Here is a 22,692-nt window from a genome sequence, read left to right as displayed (position 1 = left end):
CAAGATAAAATAATTTTCAAAGAATATGAAAAACATGACTCAGTGATCCTCACAGTGTTAAATATCCAAGTTTACATAAAGTTGTAAACTTGCATAGTAAATATTTTAAAGAATACAATGAGTATACTGCATAACAATCATTTTCCTATTTTTAATGAGCCAACTGTATGAAAAACAAAATGCCACAAAGCCCTATTGATATGTTTTCAGCTGCGTATGTTGGATTTACAGTACATTTTTTAATGCTATACCTTTAACATATTAACCGACAAAATGTTACTACATCCAACAATATTACACTTGAACTTTATTACATTTTAGATGGCCAAAGTTGTTACATTATTTGCAGACATTAAATTACTCTAAGTTACTATTAATACGTCTACTTTTCCTTCCTGGCTTCTGTGATAAAACAAACAAACCAACAAAAACTTCACTGTCACTGAGACCCTTTATTCAAATGCCTTTATTCTCCGGCTTTTGCATTTTAACATCCCTCATCTTGGGCACATGGCATGGCGACCCCCATCAATCGGTAGGTTCACCCCAGTGATGAAGCTGGCAGCGTCGGACGCCAGGAAGGCGATGCTGTGCGCCACCTCGTCCACCTCACCCGGCCGGCCCAGGGCGTGCGTCTGCTTGCACTTTTCAAGAAACTGCGGATGGAAAGTCAACAAAATATCAAAAATGTTTAGATGTGTGAAGAGTGTTGTGCAAATTCATGTAACAATGAAATCCAATTCAGACTGTAACGGCTAATATTTTTAATAATCAAGTATTTGTTAGGACGTATAATAAATGACGCACAAATAAACTGCGATTGGTACCGATAAATGGACTGTTACGAGCCCCAATCTTTAATCAAACAGACCAATTCCATTCATTTCTTATGATCCTGTGACTTGAACCGGTCAGGAAAAGAAGTGTTGCAACTACTGACTGTTTACAGTTTTCCTTTTTTTACAACACAGTATAACAAATCTGTTTTAACAGTGGTGTGCTTGCAGTCCAATTTAAACAGATTGCAATTTGAAATTTGTTTCAAAAAAGCCTACATCAGGTAAAACGGACAACAATGACATAAAACGCTGTCTGTTCAAAAGTCTCTCATACGAAATAGACTCAGTTCGACCAGCATTTGTTGTTTTATTACCTGGGCATACTGGTCTTCATCCAGTCCAGCTCTTCTGTGGACATCTGTGATGATCACTCCAGGACTAAAGAGATTAAAAACACAAATACAGAATAAACATCTTATAACAGAACACACATTTAGTTCTGTGGAAGTAATAATTTCAGAAAAAGAAACGACAAATGCTTCCAGTCACGTACCAGACAGAGTTTACTCTGACATGCTTCGATGCCAGCTCTACAGGTAAAATGAAGCAGTTATATAATGCTCAGTATATGTAAATGCAGTGCAGCACTTTCTATTAAAAATGATATTTATCTTACCAAGAGCTATACAACGTGTAAATTGGTCAATGGCAGACTTGGACATGCAGTAAGCCAACACACCAGGGAACTGAAAAGAAGAAACATCTCAATTTTTACAACGTTTAAAACAAAACGTATGATGCACATGTTTTACAGTGTTTAAATTAACAGTTTGCATCCCAATGGATGAACTTTATCAATCCCTCCATAGGAAAATGTATGTGTCCCAGCAGCAAAAAACAAAACCGCAAACTGCAATAAACGACTCACAATGGCAATCAAATCACAAAAAAATCCAATTTCAGTAGAAAACAATATAAGATGCAAGATGACTAAAAGCTATACACCATCTTAAAAAAAATAGTTGATTAAGAAGGATACCCACAGATCTCTGCCCATTCACACTGGAAACATTGACGATGGAGCCTTTGGTCTTGATCAGGTGAGGTACACAGAGCTGAGTCAGGTGGTAGACCGATCTGATCAGGGAAACAGAAAAGATACAGTCCCAGAAAAATCAGCTTAAGAATCAAATATGAAGTCACTATCATCTAAAAGTGGGTCTAAAATGACAGATTCCTTGACAGGAAAGGTATTATCATTGCTGAAGGGAAAATAATCCCACATCTGTGACTGGATTCAGCAGTGTGATAACAGCAATATCACTCCTGCCCACAAACATTCACACGATTTGTGTCAGGCGGCTTTTTGCTGCTGCTGAGATCTGATGTTTGTGTTGAGTTAATGCTGTTTGGGAAGCTGTGGGTAAAGGGAATGTTTTTTATGACATGCTGCTTTCTTTCAATGTTCACCTTCATTTAACACACAAATTGAACTGATGTTCTGGAAAGTGTGATAAATGAAACAAGAGAGAGAAAACACATCAAATGCTACTCCAAAGGTCTCTTTGTCCTTCATTTCGCTTCAACTTAGTTTATATTTATAGCATTCATTCACAACGACGATTGTCTCAAGCTGATACATTTCTAGTTTATGTATATAAATATGGATTTAAACAGGAATACAAGAAAACAGAGAATCACTGGCCCTGAGGTACTTTCTATGTTAAAACACGTTCAAGTGTTTTATCTATACAGAGAACAGATTAAGTTACGGACAGCAGTAGCTCAGGTCCTTTTGTTGAATGGTGTCACAGCTAAAAAGAAATGCTGTTGTCGATGATGTAATATGCTACCCAGAGAGAAAACAGAACAGAAATGTAACAGAAGCATAACCTCAAATAATGAGTAATTGGAGAGTAGTAGGAAACGGTAGTATAGTGAGGAAAGATGTCATGTATGTATGTTTACACTGGAATGACTGGAATTAATATTAATGTTTTTGAGTTTGTGGAAGAACTTGTAGCCAAATGTAAATGGTCAAAATGTCACTGGAAACGTCCAAGAAGATGTTTGTGATTATGTTTCCAGTAATTATTGAGAAAGGTATGAGTAATTTTAGACACATTATTTTCAGTAATGTAGAACATTAGAAATGTGGAATGTAACCCAAAGCCCTTAACAACAAAAATAATCTTCTGGCCAGAAACAAACTTATTGCTGCCTAAAAATCTTTGGGGGGCTTAACCCTATTTTATGCTACTGGAGCAAAATAATATATTAAAAAAAGCAAAAGTCTATAAAAAGGTTTGTTTATCTAGAGAAAGTAGTAATATACATTTAAATTTAATGTCCTACTACAAATAGTCATAGCCAATAATCATACAATTGCAAAACAGGCATGCAAGATTGGAAAAACAATAGATTAAATTAAAATGTACTAAGCTTCTTTAAAAAATATGCAATAACAAATGGATTTTCTTAATACAGTGGGTACATCATCACAAACATTTTCAAGACAAGGTTCACAATACATTTGCATAATAGCAGTTTTTCCACCTCTGAATAAATAAACACATGTAAGACTGAAAAAGCTGCTTCATGGTGGGGAGAAAAATTCATAACAGGATTTTTTTTTCTTTTTTATAAATTCACAGATGCCACAATTATCACTACCTCAAACAGCCTCTAAAAATAAACGTCATTAAATCATTATTATTATCTATACTTTAAATGTTTCAGCTCATTGGATTATTTTAATTAGTAAACCTAGACTGTTTTTGTCTGGGGTGTCAATATAAAACTACAGAGACCTCATTTCTCTGTCCACCAGGCCGCATGAGCGTCATGTTTGTCCTGTCACCATGTTCAGCACGGAAGATGATGAGAGGTTAAAAAAATCTCTAATGTTGACAGTGAACTGTAGAAAAGAATAGCATTGGTGTCATCAAGTCTCCATTAAAACTTAAAATAAAACCCATCTTCATGCTAACTAGTTGTTTAGGAGTGATGGAAGGAAAAGCATTTTTAGTCCAAATTTCCACAAACTTAAAAATGTGAAATTTGCTAAAAACCTTCTAGGATTTACCTAGAATGCAACAAAATGAAGAAGTTTATTGCTCAGTGAAAGATTATACTACTGCAATAAAAGATGAATTTATTTTTGGACATTTTAAACCTCTTTATCAGGGGTACTGATAAAAGAAGAGGGCAGAGATGGAGCATATGGCTTAAAAAATTAATAAACTGCTTTTACTGGTATTAAATGGTAAAACAAGCAAATTCATTGGTTCAATTATCAGAAGAATAAAAGTTTTTCTTTTTTACATTTTTGAATAGAATTGGAAGACATTTAAGAATTTGTTCTATTATCTAAAGAAGTGAAAATTGTATTTCTTATATGCCTTTTCAAAATACAATTTTAGGGGTTAGTTCACCTGATTCAGTTACTCTAAACTTGGTGCCTTTTGCAAAGCTTTAGTATCAACACCCTACTGTCTTGCAAACTAAATCTATATATAAGGCACTAACAGAAAAGACAAGATTGATAAGGTAAAGCCCTCCCCACACTCCTCTGATATCTTATATTAAAACGTCTGATGTTTTAATATAATATATATGTATAATTAATCCAAGAGGTGATGACAGTTTGGATGCCGAGGAAAAATGAGACTAAACCTATCAGGTTACAAGCAACATGAAAGAACCGTCAGATATTTTTTTGAGAGGGGTGAGAAGATTTTTTCCTCGTAGTTTTAAAACCGTAAAACATGCGATACAAAAACACCAAATGCTAAACTACAAATTTCCCCCTAGACTCATCATCTGACATATAAAGGGGAACACAAGAAAGAAAAACAACTGATACCAATCTGAGATTATTCCTGAGAGTCGTTCTTTTAATAATCGAGAAGGCAATAAAAGTATTTTGCCCGGAGCTGCAGCAGCAACAGCTCAAGGAGAAAATAATGAATTTTTATCACATGGAAAACAGAAACACAAGGTTATGATTAAAAAACTCCTTTTTCCCTCCTAAATTGTATTCATAATTCTTCAAATGATGTGAAACTTTCATATTATAATGAATGTAATCTATTAACGCCTAATGGGATTTTATTTTTAAACTGTACTCAATGGCTGCACATGATCAAAAACAGCATTAGGAGTTCATACAATAAGGATACAAACTTCCATTATTCTTCAAGGTGCATGAAAGTAAATTAAAAAATGATTAAAACCTTTTTACTTCCAGTAATTGTTGCAGATATGTGTGCTTCCCTCTGCTGAAAAGCTTTCTGAAGATGCAGATTTCATCTTGATTATTGACTAGGGAGTATATGTTCTTGACTTGCCAGGAAACACATGTGACCAATAGGGATTATATGGAATGTTTTTCAATAAGAGGATGAGATAAGCTGAACACAACAATGCAGACAAGCTAAAGGACGCTATTAAAGCAACCGGCGCTTCCTTAGCACCCCAGGAGCAGATTTGTTTCAGTCTTTCAGCTAATTTACTGAAATAAATTAACTTTTCTATGATGAACTGACCAAACCCCATCTCTTACAACAAATAGCCCAAAATTAAATTGTTGAATTTTAAATTTTATGATTCCAAATGTATTGAAACCTGAAATCTAATGGCTGAAAGTTTCAGCCATCACGGAAACCCTCTCTGGGAGAAATATATAAAGTGTGTTATTAGAAACAATCAACATAAAAATCAGACAAACTCATTAGGTATGCCACACAACAGACGAGGCTGAAAATAAATATTAAATGGCTTTGAGGCCCCTAAGAAAGCTCTGGAATAAAGAGAAATAGCAGAGCAGAGGAAAGTGCAGCAAGGCATAAAACACTGTTTAAACTGTACCTTGAAACAAACACTTATAAATGATCAAGATAAATAAATGCAGCTGCCTTGCAGGCACCTTGAGGTCACATAAAACGAGCTAAAGTGTTGAAGCATCTTTTGGTTGTACCACACAAAATTACCTTTTAAAGAAAAAGGAAAAAAAAAAACAACATCAGATTGATTTTAATCTCATGAGAAAAGTTCCTTTTCTGACATCTAAATCAGTGTGAAACTGAGTATCACAAATATCTTCTGAGTTTGAGTTACTAACAGTCTGTGGTGACTGAAAAAAACAGACTGATTAGACATTAAAACAATGCATTTCTATGTATTTTGTGCACTCAGAAATATAAATCCAAAAATGAGTTTAGCAGACTTTCTAAATGTAGTCTGAAAAGGATTTTAAATCATTAATATTTATTCTTTCCTTAAGGAATAGGTATAGTATAAGATTATAAAAATGGGATTTGTCAGTCTCTACTTTTTTGAAAAAAGAAATTGTCGATTTTATGTGCTGATTAGTTTCCACAGTTCAATCTTTGTAAGTCTTTTTCTATCACCTTCATCAATATTAAACCTTTGGAAGAAAGAAAAACATTAACACAAGAATTAAAAACATAACTTGAGAGAACTGATGGTATGTTACTGAACACAGAGTTAACTGGGGTCCTTAGAAAAAAAAGATAGTTGAAGAAGCAGGATTCTGGCCACGCCAAGTTCTACATTTACATGGATTTGAGTAGTGTCTCCTGTGAATCCTACCTGACGTTAACATTCATGATCTTGTCATACTGAGCCAAGTCTGAGGTCTCAATGCTGCCCATAGCCAGGATGCCAGCGCTGTTAACCAGGACATCCAGCCGGCCAAAGCGGCTAATGGTTTGATCCACAGTCTTCCTCACTGTGTCTTCATCAGTCAGGTCTCCAGGAACAAGCAGAGGCTGTAGAAGAAAACTGATGCTATATTATTATTCATTTGATAAAAACCTAAAATAAATAAATAAATAAAAATTTTACACTTGCAGTAAAATGTTTTTTTTTTTTTTTTTTTTTTACAATACAATCCTGAAGCAGTAAAATGTAGTCATGGTGAACTAGGAGAAGATCATTCACATAGTTTTCATTCATACAGAATTCTGATAAGCAATAAATATGTTTAACAAACACTGACACCCTAGCCAATCTGCTCACATTTACTAGATATTGGCTAATTATTGTGGTTATTAACGGAAATTGTTTAAATGCACCTGTTTATACTTTTGGCTCAATGCAAATTTGTACACAGTTGTACCTCAGCAGCGCCACATTCGACGCACTGCTTGGCTATTTTCTGCAGGTTCTGAACGTCTCGGCCGTTCAAAGCCAGCAGAGCTCCGAGTTTAGCAAACAGCACGCTGGTACCAGCCCCGATCCCAGAGCTGGCCCCCGTTATCAGGGCCACCTTCCCCCTCAGTGATGACACCTGCAAAAAAACAAAACAACAAAACAAATAGAAACTGAAACTATCAGATGACTCTGTACCCAAAGGTAAACAAACATGCAGAAGTAAGATTTTCTTCAACTGCATTTCATGAAAAAGCCGAATTACCCATCCAAAAGTATATGGACTCACTTTAAACGCGTCCTCTGAAGCCATTTTTGGACGCTTTGCCAGAAATGTCTATGGCTTCGAATCCAGGACCAGCATGGTCTGTCCACTATTGATGACGTAATATGACGAACCAGCACTAGATTTGTAGTTTATTAAACGAACTGATGCTAACAGGTGCCTCCCAAAAAAACAAGAATCAATTCTAAAAGTAAAACTTTTGTCTTTTAGACACGCAGTGATATAATTTGGTAGTTTATTTTTGTTTATCTTAATAACTATGGCGTCATAAGACGGACCACAAGGTCATTTACGACTACAATTCAAGAGTGTTGCAAATTTGCCCCAAATTAGGGTATTTCACTGAATTGTTACAGTATTTCTACAAATGGAAAATGTTTGTACAACGTAAAGTATTAGTTTTTTTGCTTTCATTTTGACATGAAAATGTGTTATTAGGGCCACATGGGAAAAAGTTTGTACACCCCTGTGTACAGGTAGCAAAACCCCAAATCCCTTGAGAACATGAAAAAGGTAGGAAAAAAGGTTTTGGTATCACATACCTTCCTGGAATTATTGGAGGCTATTTTAACCCAATAATAAATTCTTCAAACATGCTAGAAACAGTCAAAGGAACACTCCAGGTTTGTCAAAATTACATTATGACATGACACAGCTAAAAAAGTTTAATTTTAGATAAAAGCCCCCCCTTTAAGTAACCAACAGTGGATTATTTAAATTGGATTCAGTTTGTTATTAAACTAGTAACTTTTCAGCAGTAGTCTTGACCACATATATAATGTCAGGCAGATTTTGTGTCCATGCAACGCTGCACCTATGCTTTAATGCAAAAAGGAGCCCTGATCGAGTATTGGGAACATAGAACACATTTATTTTTCACTATGTCATCATTTATGTATTAAAATTTTTCATTTTTTATGCAATATAGAATACCAATTTTCAAACAGAAAAAGGTGCATGAAATATATCCAATGAATCAATAGGAGTTTGATTTGTTGAGCTAAATTATAGAAATTGATCAACTTTTCAATGACATTCCAATAAAATGAGATGCACCTGGAATTCTGCCCAAACTTAAGCTTCTCAGCAAGTTTTCTCAATAGCATAATGCAATACCAGACAACACACAAGTATACTGAAAAATGTATTTATTTTTTTTATTAATAAAATCAAAAAAAGAAAATGAAGCAGGAGAAGGGTTGTGAACAATTTTAGAACAGATAAAAATGAAAAACCTTTTCTGAAGGAACTTGAGTTTCATACATGGAACTAAAAAAAAAAGTGTCTAAAGCACAAGCAAGTTGTGTATTTCCTTATCAAAACAACTACTAAGAACTTTGGAGCTTCATAGTCAGTTCTTGCCCGGTGTAGCTGTGTTTTTTTTTGTTGCAGTTACTTTTCTCCCTTTGACAAGCAATCAATTTTAACTTTGGAAAGGCACTGTATCTTCTGCCTCACTGAAGCAACAAAGAACAGGTCTGAATATCTGTGCCGAGAGTCGTCTATCCAGCAAATGGGTTGGCATGAATGGTCACGTCCTTTATCCGGCTCTCAGTGAGCGGCCGGAATGTCTTCTCATTCACTGGCAGCTTCTCCAGCTCATCCAGCGTTTCCAGACCATCAATAATCCTGCAAGAGGAAATAAAGGGAAAAGGAAATTAACTTCAGAAGATATATTAAAAGTGTCTCCTTTGTGTTCGAATTAGAATAAATCAATAGGTAATCTAAGAATCATTACAGCTGTATTTTGTATAAGTTTCATACTTTCCAAACACGGTGTACTTCATGTCCAGATGAGGTTGTTTGGCATATGTGAAGAAAAACTGGGAACCATTGGTGTTGGGGCCATTATTTGCCATTGACACCACTCCTCTGACATTGTGCTGCAAAGTAAGAGAAACCAAGTAATCCTGCTGCACTCTTATGTTTAAGCTGGTCCCAAACAACACTTTGCTCACCTTTAAGTGCTCACTGAATTCATCTTCAAATTTACGACCCCATATACTTGTTCCTCCTTTGCCTGTACCTGAAGAATTTTTTAAAAAATCAAATAATCAATCAAGAAAAAAATCCAGAGATAGTGAGAATGTCAGGAAAAGGTCATGTTTGTGTGTAATAAACTCCATACCTGTCGGGTCTCCGGTTTGAACCATAAAGCCTTTTATGTTTCGATGAAAGGAGCAACCATTATACAACCCACTTGCACACAAAGCCAGGAAGTTCTGTGAAGTAAATAAGATCCCAGTGATTTCCACATGAAATCAAGATTGAGTCTTCTGCTGCCTTTTCTACTCTAACTTTTTAGGTTTGCAATCACAAAACTGGCTGCTCTGTGTCTTCAATTACAACTTTCCTTGTCGTAAGAGGCCGCAAACAAAGATGTTCTCACACCTGGTACAGAATGGAGGACGACTTACAATACATTCTTCCTTTACTGTGGCAAGTCTCATAGTGAAAAATAACTATACCTAAAAGCAATATTGCTACATATGAAAGAGCTTATGTTGAACAACTGCATGGCAAATAAACAAATAGAAATAGAATATCCTTCTGTTTGAACACAGAAGGATATTCTGTATTCTCAACAGAGCAAAACTCCTATACAAATCTTTACTAGAGTCGGTAATAAAGCTGTCTGGGTTTGTACCTAATGACAAAACAAATCATCTCAGAGCTCAATGTTGTTAGATTCTAACATTTATTGTCCTAGCACGTTTCAATTTTCTGAGCTCAGTCTAAACATACTAAGTGAATACAGCTATTCCAGAGATACTGTCGAGGCTTTATCAGATCCTAAAAGCAGCTTTAAAACTCACCTCACACGATTTAGGAGCCCGCTCACAGAACAGCTCAATCTTAATGTCTCCCAGATCTGTGTGGAGGGTAACTGCCTAAACATGAACATGAAATTAAAAACAAATATTACAAACAACGGAATCAAAGAGGCTTATTTGACACACCGAGCATTTCAGCTCAAATTGACAAATAACGCTGTTACACCCGCGGTGTTAATATGGTCATTAGGTCATTAGTATCTGTAAAACACGCCGTCCCTTAATCGATTAGGAGAATGTTAAACTATTTGAAACGCATCCCAAACTTTTTATAAAATGTTACAAAGAAATTACCATTTCAAATGTTGCGTCTATGCTGTGGTGCATACAACAAACCCATCCGGCTGGAATAGAGTACCTCGGTTAATGGTTCCGCGAAGAACTACTGAGCGTTGCTTGTCAGGACTGTTCATGTCTATGTTCAGGGCAAACTGAGTAAAATTTTAGTCCTGTGTTAATGCATCCGTTTACAGCTAACTCAAAACATTTTTTTCGTTGGGTTATTTTGTTGGTTTATATAAAAGGAAAACAATCAAATGTGCACAATGTGTGTGAAAATTAGTGTTGTTAAGATGTCCCAACAGGATCTTGAGCAACTCATCCTCGCAGGTCTGTCTAAAAAATGTGACTCCTTCAGCTGGTCCAGAATGCAGCTGCTCACATTCTTATTAAGGTTAGGAATATAGAGCACAACCCCCCAACTCTAAAGTCCTTAAACTAGATCCCTGTAGCTCTGAAAATACTTTTATTAGTTTTTATATTACTGAATGTTTTACCACCAAATACATTAAATATCTGCTGTTGTTTTCTTAACCTTTCAGATCAATCAGTCCAGTTTCAGAAACCAGGATAAATGAAAATCCTGAGGAAGTTCTGGGGTAACTATGTGCAAGTCCTGGGTTTTCACTTTCAGAAAGAAATAATTTATTTGTGTTAATGTTAATACATAAACACAATGAAGAACAATTTGTACCAGAAATGAAAGATATGATAATGAAGAACAATTTGTACCAGAAATGAAAGATCAGACAATTTTCTTTCAACCTAGTTTATTTTGTTGTTCTGGGTGGTACACAAGAAAACGAGAAGCAAGTTTAAATAAAACAGCAAGACACTATAGCATGAATAATAATAGTGTTGCAAAAAATATTCAAGATTCTTTTTTTTCTTCATGTTTTGGCAACAAAAAGTTACTCAATAAAACTTAATGAGCACATCTTATTGGAAAAGAGAAACACTGATGAGTTTTGTACCCACAAAAAAAAACTATCATGAACAACAGGAGAAAGCCCTATAATTCAAACACACATACTGGTCCTTTGTAATACAACACATCTAAAAAGTAGCTAATTTATACATGATCAATGGTAAAATTTTGTTAATTATTAAGCCAAGGGTTTTATTTTTTCAAAACATCTTTAAAAAATAATGAAAATAGCACACAAAATGTTCCTAGCAGTTTAGATCTAAACAAAAATTGTGCATTACAAAAGGTGAACAAAAAAAAAAACAAAAAAAAAACAATAGACAACCAATAGAAGATTTCTAGCTGGATTCCTGAGAAACTATTTCAATATAATACCTGACATAATAGAAGAAAAGTTACAAAAAGTTTAAAAAAAGAGAATGAGACAAACATGGTCTATGCACAACTTTCCAAGCAAACTATGGGGAATGTTTACTCACAACAATTTCACTTTTTATTTTACACTTGGTCAAAAATGTTGATTGTCTTATTAAGAGGACTATGTCCAACAGGTTTTGTAAGTTTTAAAGGTAATGAATCCTAATTTACACACTTTGTTTTCCTGGTATGCAATCACCCAACAGCAAGACAAACAACATGCACAATACATCTCGTATATGTTAGTTTTGTGCCATTATTGCATTTGCAAAATGTAACATTGTGGGAAAATGTGCTAGAGTACAAAAGCATTCTCCAGAAAAGCATAATTTTAAATGACCTACTTCACCTACAATATTTTAAATCCCTGTAAAAAAACAACCACCCGCCCCAAAAAAAAAAAAAAAACAGTGCATCAAAAAGGATGCTGATGCCCTCACACCTGTAAAACCCACATTTAGTTTAAATGAAGGCAATATTGCACAATTTATCATAACTACACATGCTACTGAATTAGATGCACATGGCTTAAAATGTGTTTCATACTTCTCAGCAAAGTTGAAATATTGTAGACTTCTATTTGTCTGAGTGTTTTTTCACCGTCTTCCCTGACTGCTTCACTTCATGAAACACCAAATAGCAACAAAGGTTTTTTTCTTGTTTTAATATTAGAAACCCTAGAAAAGTGACCTTCAAACATAAAAAAAAAAAAAAAAAAAAATTTTTACTTCAATTTGAACACTTAAAACAGTTGAGGAAAAAAACCCTTTAAATTAAAACAACATAATTGGGTACATAAACATGAGATCCATGTGACAGAAAAAAAAGTGAACAAATAATGAATTTAGCACATTTTACGTCAACAAACTCAAGTTAGATTTCCAAACCTTTACTTGTTAGCTTATATGAAAATAAAGTTATGAGCGGTATTGTAACAAAGCAAGAATGCAATATTATGAAATGTCTAGCTTAGCTGCAAAGGTAACTACTGGTGCCAAATGTAGTAATAGTTGAATGAGTAAAAATGACATGAGTTACACAGAAGAGCAACACAAAGGGCAGGCATATCCCCTTCCATAAGAAATGATATGGAGTGCTGACAACTAAAGATAAATATTTGGACTCAAGGATGACATAAAGACATAAAACAAAATTTCTATCTGTATGAATTAGGACTGGGCCTGTGTGACGGTATCAAGCTACAGAAAAGCTTTCAAGAGTCCGTCCTAGGAGCTGACTCTTCGAGAGTCAGACCTGCTGTAGATGCCTATGTAACACCAAACCACACAACAAAGACAAACCCTAACTGTTAAGAAAGATAATCCTACAATTTCTTTATTAATTAATTTGAAGCAATGTTTTTCTTTTTACGTAAAGGAAGTTTTTCACAAAAGTGACAATGTGCAAAGGTTAAAATATCATTATACACTGCTAAAAAATATTTATCTTCCCAAAATGTTTTCTTGGCCCAGCCCTGAAGGATGTTAGCTTAACTATAATTGGATTGAATTTATGCAGTGCTTTTCAAGTTATACCTACGACTCAAAGTGTTTGTGGTTAAGTGCCTTTTAAAAAATCGCACATCCTGGAATCAAACCCACAACTTTTAGATTACAAGACTACTACTCTTCCTACTGGACACAAGTCACCCCGATTAAATAATCCAAGCTTCTTCTCTAAAATGTTATCAGCAGCTACAGCAAGTAAGATACTAAATGTTCTCATTCTCTCCACTAAATCCGACTTCAAAAGTCACAAATTTTTAAACAACTTTTGTTCAAAATCTACTTACATTTTAATTGTCTTTTTCTTTTCTTCTTTAATTTCAAACACAGCACACCGAACAGAATTTGATCCACTCCACCTAAAAAACCCCCAACAGGCCCTGAGTCTTAGTTGTACAAAACATTCCTTAATGATGCCTCTTTAAGTAACATTTTGTGGAAAGATTTATCCTTAAACTTGAGGATAAGAACACAAATGGCTTCAGAATGAGGTCAAAAATCCAAATTATTTTCAAACCTCAATCCAAGTCTGACCATGCACAGTCATTTTGCTGCAGTAATGCCACCAAAATTTCCCTAAAGACAACTTTATATCTCTGACTACAGCACTTTCAGTTACCTCTAATGTGTTTCATATCATATTTTCAAGACTTTACCAACCAAGTCAGCACAGGTATCTGAGAACCAGGGCCCACAATGCAGAGCAGGAACACGTTGATCCATGTCGTAATTAGGCTAACATTAGTGTTGTACAAGGGATACGCTGCTACACCTTGTAGAAAAGTGTTTACTTTGTAAGGTTGGCAATTTAGCTTTGGTTGTTCATATAAACCCCCAAGAGTAAACATGATATTTTCAAAAGAAAAGTATAAATAGGGAACTATTTTGGAATTCAGAGCAGCCCACATATGTTCAGTTGGCCAGTAGTTTTCTTTTTACAGTTTTTTCCTCTAAACCATTAATACCACAAAATAATACTGTAAACAAAAGATCGAGATCATAATGGCACTGGCCTCGGAGGTTTTACAAAAGAGAAATAAAAAAACAAGCAGCAGATGCCAGAGTCAGCATTTGCTCTGCTAAACTGGCACTGGTTTAATACCTAACTTTACTGGCAGAACACTGAAGCGGGAGCACATCCTGTTTCTTTGTGCCTCAGGGACACCATGGGCTTCCACTCTGTATCCTGACCAAAGCACGCGGCATCGTTTGGTTTCCTCACAAACGAGTTCATGCTTGTTCTTTGTCAGCTTTCCACAATTGCTCCTTAGCCTCGGTGGGCAGCGTGTTGAAGAGGTCCTCTTCGACCACAAGACCGCTTCTCTTCAGCAGTCTGCACTCTCCCAGCTCCACAGGCAAACACTCCAGACGGTTTCCTCTGAGCTCCAGCTGAGTCAATGCGGTCAGCTCTCCGAAGCGCGATGGGAGGGACTGGAGGCAGTTGTTCCCCAGGTTCAAGGTGCGAAGCTTTTTGCAGTGGAACAGCTCATTCGGCAATGTTTCGATCTTTATTTTACAGAGTGTGGAGAGTTGCATTGGGGACGAAAAAAGAGAAGAAAATCATTAAATGAAGGCACTAAAGCTTAACATATGTAACATATGTAATATACAATAATATAAAATGGAACATCTTGTAAAAGTTTTACCATTCATTGAACGTCTCCACATTCTGTCACATTTTAAACATAAACCTCAATGTATTTTACTGGGATTTCATGTAATAGACCGACGTAAAGTAGTGGGGAGACTTAAAAAATGGGTTGGACTTTCTGGCAAGGTACAGGCCTAGTTCAAGTTTTACTTAAAAAAAACAAGGTATTCCTTGTGTCACTAAGTAACTTTTCATCGGAGTTGTTACAAATCACATGCGGGATCCCCCAGGATCAATCTTAGGACCCCTCCTATTTAATATCTACACACTATTGTGTGTAGATATTAAACACATAGCAAGATAAGTTACCATAAATATGCAGATGATGCCAAGCTCTAAATCACAATGTCACAGGGTGACTATGAACCCATTCAAGCATTCATTGAGTAGATGCAAAAAACAAATCAATGACTGGATGTGGTACAACATTCTTCTGCTGAATAAAACCAAACGTTAAGTAATTCTTTTTGAACCAAAGGTGGAGTGATTAAGAGTGACAATTTCAATTATTACATCTAGAAACTACAGATCAGGCCCAAAATCAGGGTGTAGTGATGGACTCAGATCTGAACCATTAGAGACACATAAAGACATTTAAAAAGTCAGTCTTCTATCATCTGAAGGATATTTCCAGGATTACTTACAAGAAGTTGAAAAGCATATGTGTTTATGTTTAGTTACATTGTTTACGGAAACAGTGTCTTCAGTGGTCTGCCTAAAAAAAAAAAAAAATCAATCTGATCTAGAATGCCGCTACCCACGTCATCACAAGTACCTAAAATAGAAAATATCCGTTGTAGCTGAGACATTAAGTTTTATTTTGCTGGTTTATAAATCACTCAATAACTCAGCATCAAAATATATTCGAGACTTGTCGTATTAACCCTCCAAATCTCTCAGGTCTTTTGGTTCAAGTCTACTTTCAGTTTTTATGCTTCTTTAATTTGAAGCAAACTTTCAGTAAACTGATTTTGCTCCCCACTACTTTATGTCAGTCTATTACATAAAATCCCAGTAAAATACATGTATTTTTTGAGTTCCTTTACCTCACGGCTAAAACCTCATAAGAGTAACCTGCAATAATTATTGACCGGGACATCATTAATTTTAGTCTGCATTTCAACATTTCATTACTTTCCATTAAAGTTTGTTTTATGTATTTTTCCCCACATAAAGCTCTTATAAATTCTTGCTGAAATGTGAAAAATAAGCTTCCTGTGCCATTGCTTTGATAAAATCTCAAATCAAATACGTTTGTGGTCCTGTTACGAAATGAGGAGTGCATACTTTGGCGAAGCAGTTGGAACAAAGAAGAGTGAATTTCAACAACTCACCCGGTTGGCTGTCACTGCCATGTACTGTAGATTCTGAAGGTAACCAATGTCTGTTGGAATGTATGTCAAGTTGTTGTGGCTCAAGTCCAAGACTCGTAGCTTCCGGCAATAAAACAGCTGGCTGGGAATCTTCTCAATCTTGTTTCTGTTCAGATGCAGCTTTTCCAGGTTGGTCAGAGTGCCAATCTGAATGGGAATGTAGGCAATCTGGTTGTACCAGAGCTTTAAGCACACCAGCCGATGAAGGTGCTGGAAGCTGATTATCTCCTCGATGGTCTTTAGGTTGTTGTCCTTCAGATCAATCTCCTGTAGGTTGTGCAAACTGAAGATGGAGTGTGGGATGCGCTCCAGGTCACAGCGAATGAGCTCCAGCTCGGTGAGGTTCACCATCTTCTTCAGGCTGTTCAGCACCATCAGCTTGGTGCCTTCATTGTTGATAGAGAGCTTCTGGAGGTGTAAACCCACGTCGGTCACAACTTGAGGTAGCTTGGTGAGGTTGCTCTTCAGGCGGAGAACTTTGAGCCTCTTGAGCTCGCGGAGCCCATCGATGACAATGTAACGGTTGTTCTCAGCACTCAGGTTCCCTGTGAGATGAAGCTCACTGAGGTTCTTTAAACTGTAAATCCATAAAGGAATTTCTTTAATGTCGGTGAACTTGATGTGAAGAGACTTGAGGTTCTCTCGCAAAAAAGCCAAGGCGGGAGCTTCGATTTTGGCTGGAGTGTGATAGAGCCACATCTCTCTGAGGTTGACGAGCTGCGCAATGATTGGTGGGATGGTAACATCTGGGATAAGCTCCAGTTTGAGAACCTCCAACTCCATCAGATCGAACACCGTATCTGGAATGCCGCTCAGCATGAACAGGTGCAACTCCAACTTCTCCTGAGAGTTCTTGGTTATCCTCTGCCTGAGCTTGTCAAGCGTCCACTCATTGTTCAGGTTGAGCTGTCTCAGCTTATTTTCACTGACTTCTGAGAGGAACACAGCGAAACGTTTAGAGTACAGAGGATCATACTGGTCTATCATGTGCAACATAAATGCAAAGTCATTCTTCACGTCGGGTATATCGCTGTAACTGCTCTCTTCCCTGATAGATTCGAAGGAGTACTTCTTCAGAGAGCGCCGCAGCATCCAGCAGAGTGTGTACATGCAGATAAGTCCATACACGACCACTAAGCAAATGTAGAAACACGCCAAGATTTTAAAAAGTGTCGCCAGTGGATGAGCACAGTGGTACACTCTGTAACCAGTCAGGTTTTCTATATTCACAGAGCAGTCCACATTAAACTGAATGTCTTGAACATAATACCCCGTGTAGCAGATTATTAAAATGAACTTGATTACTTTGATGATAGTCTGACGGATGTATAATCTGTACACGATGTCTCCTTCTTCCACGTGGATACGGAACTTCTTTACTTTTTCAAACAGGGCTTTTGCCTGTTCTCCTTCTTTCTTGTCCAAAACTCCCGTTTCAGTCCTATCAACGATGCCTTGCTCAAAACGCGTCTTTGTTTTCTGAATCATTGGAACGCTTGCTTCAACATCCTCACTTATCACAGACGCCTTGTGGTCAAACGATCCATTCATCTTCATTGGTTTGGGATCGCTTTCTTCGACCACCGTCTCCGACAGTGCCCTTGTTGTCCATGGAGAGTCAAAACATTTAAGCAAGATGGATACAAAGTGTTCTAGTTTGGAGCTAGTCCGAGGAAATTTAAACCAAAAGTTGCTACAGGCTAGAAAAATAAGAGTGTGGAGTAATACCAAATAGGGAAAGTACTTGGCAAACCAGTGCAACTTATTTTCATAGCACACTGCATCAACGTAATTGTACTGATGGCGGTCCAGATTGTACTGGATCCCTTTCGGTTCCAATAGGAAGGATGTGGACATGGTGGAGCTGAAGTTCTTTTTACAGGTTTCATTGACGATCCATTTGCAGGGAAGGCAGATCATCTTGTCCTGGGTGATCTGAAGTGTGCCGCCAAACACCGAAATCATGAGCATAACAATGGAGATGTAGTCGGTGAACACATCCCACCATGGTTTCAGGATGCGGTATGCTGGCTGTGTGTCCACAAAGTACCGCAGCTCAGTGATGGGGATCATGGCTCATCTGTGAGAGGGAAAAAGAAAGGGTTAATATCACTGGTCTGCAGGAAACAATTCCTTTTTTTTCCAGTTCTGACAAAAACAACAAAATTAAGCTGGCAATTTAATACCTCCCAAAATTTAACCCTCCCAAAAACCCAAAAATAGAGTCGAGCATTCATATCAGAAAGTACCCATCTTTGATTCTAGAGTTTATTGTATTAATGATCTCATAAATTACCTTTTGAACAAATATGGTTTATATCATAGGTTGAATTATTTTACATCCGTGCCGTGTTTTACTTTGAAGGCTTATTTGAGAGTACCTTCTAAAATGAGGCACTTAAAGGTGAAACACAAGCAATTCAAGGTTGGTTCATATTTTAAAAAGTAATGTGCATTGCTTTTGCTGAATATTACAGTGATAAAGTCACTCATGAACCATCGGTTTGAGAGTTGGTCATTGTTTCTGACAAAGGAGATTCTGCACTAAAAATGTACTTTAAAAAAAAAATAAAACCATGAATTTTTCAGGAGGCAGACTTTCTTTTCACAACCACTCTACATAACCCAAATCAAAAAAAAAATACATGGTAATTATAATCAGCAAGAAAGTAAAAAAATGAAAAGATTGGTTATATATTAGCATTATGCAAACAGGTTAGCATAATGACAGCATTTCAGTGAAGAAAACATACAGAAAAACTTATCATGCATTCAGAAATATTTTACAAAATGAAAAAAAAAAGCTATAACCCTTTATGTATGCTTTGAATTCCCTTTATGCAAGTTAAAGATTTAGTAAAATGTTGCAACAGCATTTCACAGGCAATGTGGAACTTAACTATAACCAACAGCAGTGCAGGTACTTTGCTTGTTCTGCAGCTAAAGAAATGAGTGATAAACATTTTCAACATAAAACTGAACAATAAAGCTTGCATGTTGCTCCGTTAATGTAAGTATTTAGCACTGATGTTGAACACAGACATTAAGCAGCTCCATTACTCTGCTCATTATGGTGGTTAAACAGAGCTCTGATCATGATTATTCATCACATTTATCCACATGGAGCGGTTTAGAGCCGTCCTCCCATTATGACAAATTGTTAAATCTCCACCTGTTGCAGTTTTTATTACACCCGAGTGGAAGCCTGTCGCAGGGCTGCATAATAAGGAAAATTATACAGCTGGAATATTAGTATTATTGTAATGTTACAGCACAGTTCAACAATTGTAATTATCACTTTTTAAGATTCACGTATTTCAATTTGTTTTCTAGAAAATGTCTAATCACTCTACATTGCTGATTTAATTTAATTTTTATATAACATTCTGCATTTAAATAAAAAAAAAAAAACAATTGTCAGTTTTTTTAAGTTAAGGGAAGATTTAAGAAGAAGGTATCAGTCAATATTTTGATTTTCAAGGCAAGTCAGTTCTTGGAGGACAAAATGAAAATGCATTTTTTTACATTAAACGATTGATGGTTTTAAAGAATTATGGCTTCCGTATCAACCCAGTCCTTGCATCATCCCCAAAAAAGAAAACAAAATCAAGATTATTCTTTTTGTAGGACAATAATGTGATAATGTCTTCTTTATCAAAATCACACAGATAAGAGAAACACTATTTTGATTAATATGAAATAACTGCTGTGTACTTAAAGAATATTCCAATAGTGGCATTGGTTGTGATAATATTTTTCAAACCTTTCTCTTTCTTATCCGCCATTTGTTGCTTCTAACTTTTTCTGTAACCTTTAGCATTTGAGGCGCTCTCACTGGAGCCAGGTTTCTGGATTACCCTAAAACAAGCCTTACAATGTTTCTTTGTTCTAAATTATGTTACTCACTGATCTGTCATTCCTCTTACATAATTATGCAAACATTACATCATAACTGATGCTGCACATGTGAAACGAACTAACCCCACCTAATAGAAAGGTTTTAATCCACTGCTAAGCAGGAATAAATCCCTGCTGCATGCAAATTTAATCCACACGTGAAATATGCCCAACTCAAAAGTAGCAAAATGCTGACAAGACATAGATGAAATGCAAAACTGCCTTAGATGGAGATGAAAAACAGAATTACTTACAAATCCAAACTGTGAAGCCCAACAAAGCCATTTATAAAGAAGAGTAGAACTCTCCGTAGCTACCGTCCTTTGTCTCCGCTGTCCATGAAAGCCTGATCCAGCCCTTCAGATCAACCTCTCGCCTCGTGTGACTGCACCACACCCAACATGCACGCTAAAGAAGGCCTTCTTCTAAGAAGACATTCCGTTTTGGCGTGTTTAACCCAAACAACGCGAGCACCAGAGGAGCCACCTCGCTCCCCTCCTCTCTATTCTTAGCCATTTCCGTTAATAATACCCAGAGTATTGTCTGTGGGGGCCTTGAGAAGCACCTCCCTCGACCTTCAGGAGAAGATCCTGTTTACCTTACGGATGCTTCTGTCTCCATCCACTGTCTCTCCGGAATAATACTCTGCCATCACCCCTTGAACTCCCACCTCCCCCAAAACACACACACACACACACACACACACACACACACACACACACACACACACACAACAAGAATAGGGGCTGGCATTCATCACTGCTTGTACTTTGTCAGGAAACTGTATAGTCGAGGAGCCGAGGCGCCTAGTGTGATCTTTTGCCAAAAAAGCAAGCACACCCTGGCTTCAGTGCTGAGGAACTTTTACTCACCTAACAGCATCTCAGATGCAGCAACTTGGATGGGTGGATAGATTAAGCAGCACCAGGTCCACCAAGATAATAAAACACTGGCCAGTTCGGAGGTGTTATCTGAGCTCCAGCCCCTGATGATGTCCCGGGTGAAGCAGCCACTCTCTCAGCAGCCAACAGTCTTCATGGGCCATTTCCTTTTTCATCGCCATGCCAGTTCAACGGGAGATCTGAACAGAAGACATTTAGGGGATGAAAATGTGGTTCCTGCCATTTTCTAGTTTATGTGAACATGGTAAGGCTCAACAGATCTGACAAAGAAATGTATTCAAGCATGTATGATGCTTTGAAGAAAGCAACTATACAGGTTCTTATTTTAATGTTGTGACCTAGGTGTTTTTTTTTTTTAATCTCAATCAAACTCACAAAGTATAAATAAATAAAACAAATAAAGCAAGCTGGAGTTTATTTTTCTATTTATTTTTGCTATTTTGGTGGAAATCCTTAAATAATCACATTATTTCTCTTCTCATCCTACCCTTTGGTGACATCAAAAGGCAGTCAATCAGAGTTCTTTGGAGGATGTACATTTGTGTATGTTTAAATTAATTTCCTCCATCTGAGGTATTTAATTGCATTGTCTAAGGTTGCCACAGGTTGTTTGAAAACACTACATGGACTTCAGACAGAAATTATCAAAAGAAAATGAACGGACACTGTTTATGATGTGGATAAAAGCGGACTGGAATGACAAATTTCAATACCGTCTCGTAATTTACTATTGACATATTTTCAATCAAGTCAGCAAACTTTTTCCGCGATCAACGAAATTGTGTAAATATCTACGGCAATGCAAGCAGAACACTCACTGCTTACTAATTTTACCAGTGTTATAATTTAGTTTCTTCATTTACAGGAGCGTCCTTCATGGCTTCATGTCTCTGGGAGAGACTTGTATAGATTCTAGTTTCAGTATAACTAGAATCTATACTGAAAAATGCACTTAATTCCTCATTAATGTTGATCAGCTCAATTCTTGTGCCAAATTTGTAGTTTTCTTGTTCAATGCACTCCAAAAACCTCCTGCAAAAATAATTACGGAGCTGTTGTTGGTTCAATATTTACTTCATATTGAAACGAGATATTCCAGTTATCTTTAACTTTTAACGTACTACCTTCCCAAAGAACACAACTGACGACAGACGGTAAAACAAATTCCTTTAACTTTTCGCCAAAGTAGTTGATCCAGTTATTTACAGAAAGTTAGATGCAGGTGACTTTTCTTTTGGAATTATTCGATGAAATTATGCGACATTAGAATCTCACCGGTATCTGATAAAGAAAAAAGAAAAAAAAAACACCTGACCTGCAAGAGATTTACTTTTTGCAAAGATGAAAAAAAAAAAAAAAACCTATTTGCAATTAAAATACATTAGCAAGCAAAGCTATCCCAGCCACTAGCTCATAAGCTACATGCTAGCAGCTCCTTCTGTTTCTACAATCGGAAGTTTGCATTCTGACGATCGCTTTAGCTCATAGGAAAGGTGGACTTTTAATCCTAAAATGAAGCGGTTGGAATCTGTAACTTACTTTGAATGGTGATCCGCATTCGAACCGAACGTTAAATTTTAATACTATTTATTGCTGACTAAATATGCGCTTGCTAGTTAGCCATCGTTCAAGGCATCTTTGCAACTTTCGTGACTGCAGCGAGCGGG

General features: G+C 36.6%; 3 protein-coding genes across 4 annotated transcripts; all 3 read right to left on the bottom strand.

The window, feature by feature from the left end:
* Positions 1 to 134: 134 nt before the first annotated feature.
* Positions 135 to 7,348, bottom strand: LOC106955098 (3-oxoacyl-[acyl-carrier-protein] reductase FabG). Its single transcript, XM_015045064.1, has 8 exons — positions 7,243 to 7,348; positions 6,922 to 7,092; positions 6,393 to 6,571; positions 1,823 to 1,916; positions 1,456 to 1,525; positions 1,333 to 1,369; positions 1,154 to 1,217; positions 135 to 656 (listed from the first exon to the last, which is right to left on the bottom strand). The coding sequence occupies exons 1-8, from the start codon at positions 7,264 to 7,266 to the stop codon at positions 498 to 500; spliced, it is 798 nt and encodes a 265-aa protein (XP_014900550.1). The 5' UTR covers positions 7,267 to 7,348; the 3' UTR covers positions 135 to 497.
* Positions 7,349 to 8,372: 1,024 nt separating this feature from the next.
* On the bottom strand, positions 8,373 to 10,478 carry ppil3 (peptidylprolyl isomerase (cyclophilin)-like 3). Its single transcript, XM_015045062.1, has 6 exons — positions 10,368 to 10,478; positions 10,056 to 10,130; positions 9,368 to 9,461; positions 9,198 to 9,265; positions 9,004 to 9,122; positions 8,373 to 8,868 (listed from the first exon to the last, which is right to left on the bottom strand). The coding sequence occupies exons 1-6, from the start codon at positions 10,398 to 10,400 to the stop codon at positions 8,742 to 8,744; spliced, it is 516 nt and encodes a 171-aa protein (XP_014900548.1). The 5' UTR covers positions 10,401 to 10,478; the 3' UTR covers positions 8,373 to 8,741.
* A 631-nt stretch (positions 10,479 to 11,109) lies between these two features.
* Positions 11,110 to 22,656, bottom strand: lrrc8ab (leucine rich repeat containing 8 VRAC subunit Ab). Of its 2 annotated transcripts, XM_015045059.1 has the most exons (4): positions 22,565 to 22,656; positions 20,996 to 21,204; positions 16,188 to 18,306; positions 11,111 to 14,708 (listed from the first exon to the last, which is right to left on the bottom strand). In XM_015045059.1, exons 3-4 carry the CDS (start codon positions 18,297 to 18,299, stop codon positions 14,433 to 14,435), a joined length of 2,388 nt encoding a protein of 795 aa, XP_014900545.1. In that variant the 5' UTR covers positions 18,300 to 18,306; positions 20,996 to 21,204; positions 22,565 to 22,656; the 3' UTR covers positions 11,111 to 14,432. The 2 variants fall into 2 exon arrangements, with proteins under 2 accessions (XP_014900546.1, XP_014900545.1); XM_015045060.1 differs by lacking the exons at positions 20,996 to 21,204; positions 22,565 to 22,656 and adding an exon at positions 20,378 to 20,683 and having other exon boundaries at positions 11,110 to 14,708.
* Positions 22,657 to 22,692: the final 36 nt, after the last annotated feature.

The sequence above is a fragment of the Poecilia latipinna genome, unplaced genomic scaffold, assembly GCF_001443285.1.
Source record: "Poecilia latipinna isolate Pla-1442-1.1 unplaced genomic scaffold, P_latipinna-1.0 Scaffold705, whole genome shotgun sequence".
NCBI lineage: Eukaryota > Metazoa > Chordata > Actinopteri > Cyprinodontiformes > Poeciliidae > Poecilia > Poecilia latipinna.
This window is presented reverse-complemented; position numbering and strand designations above follow the sequence as displayed.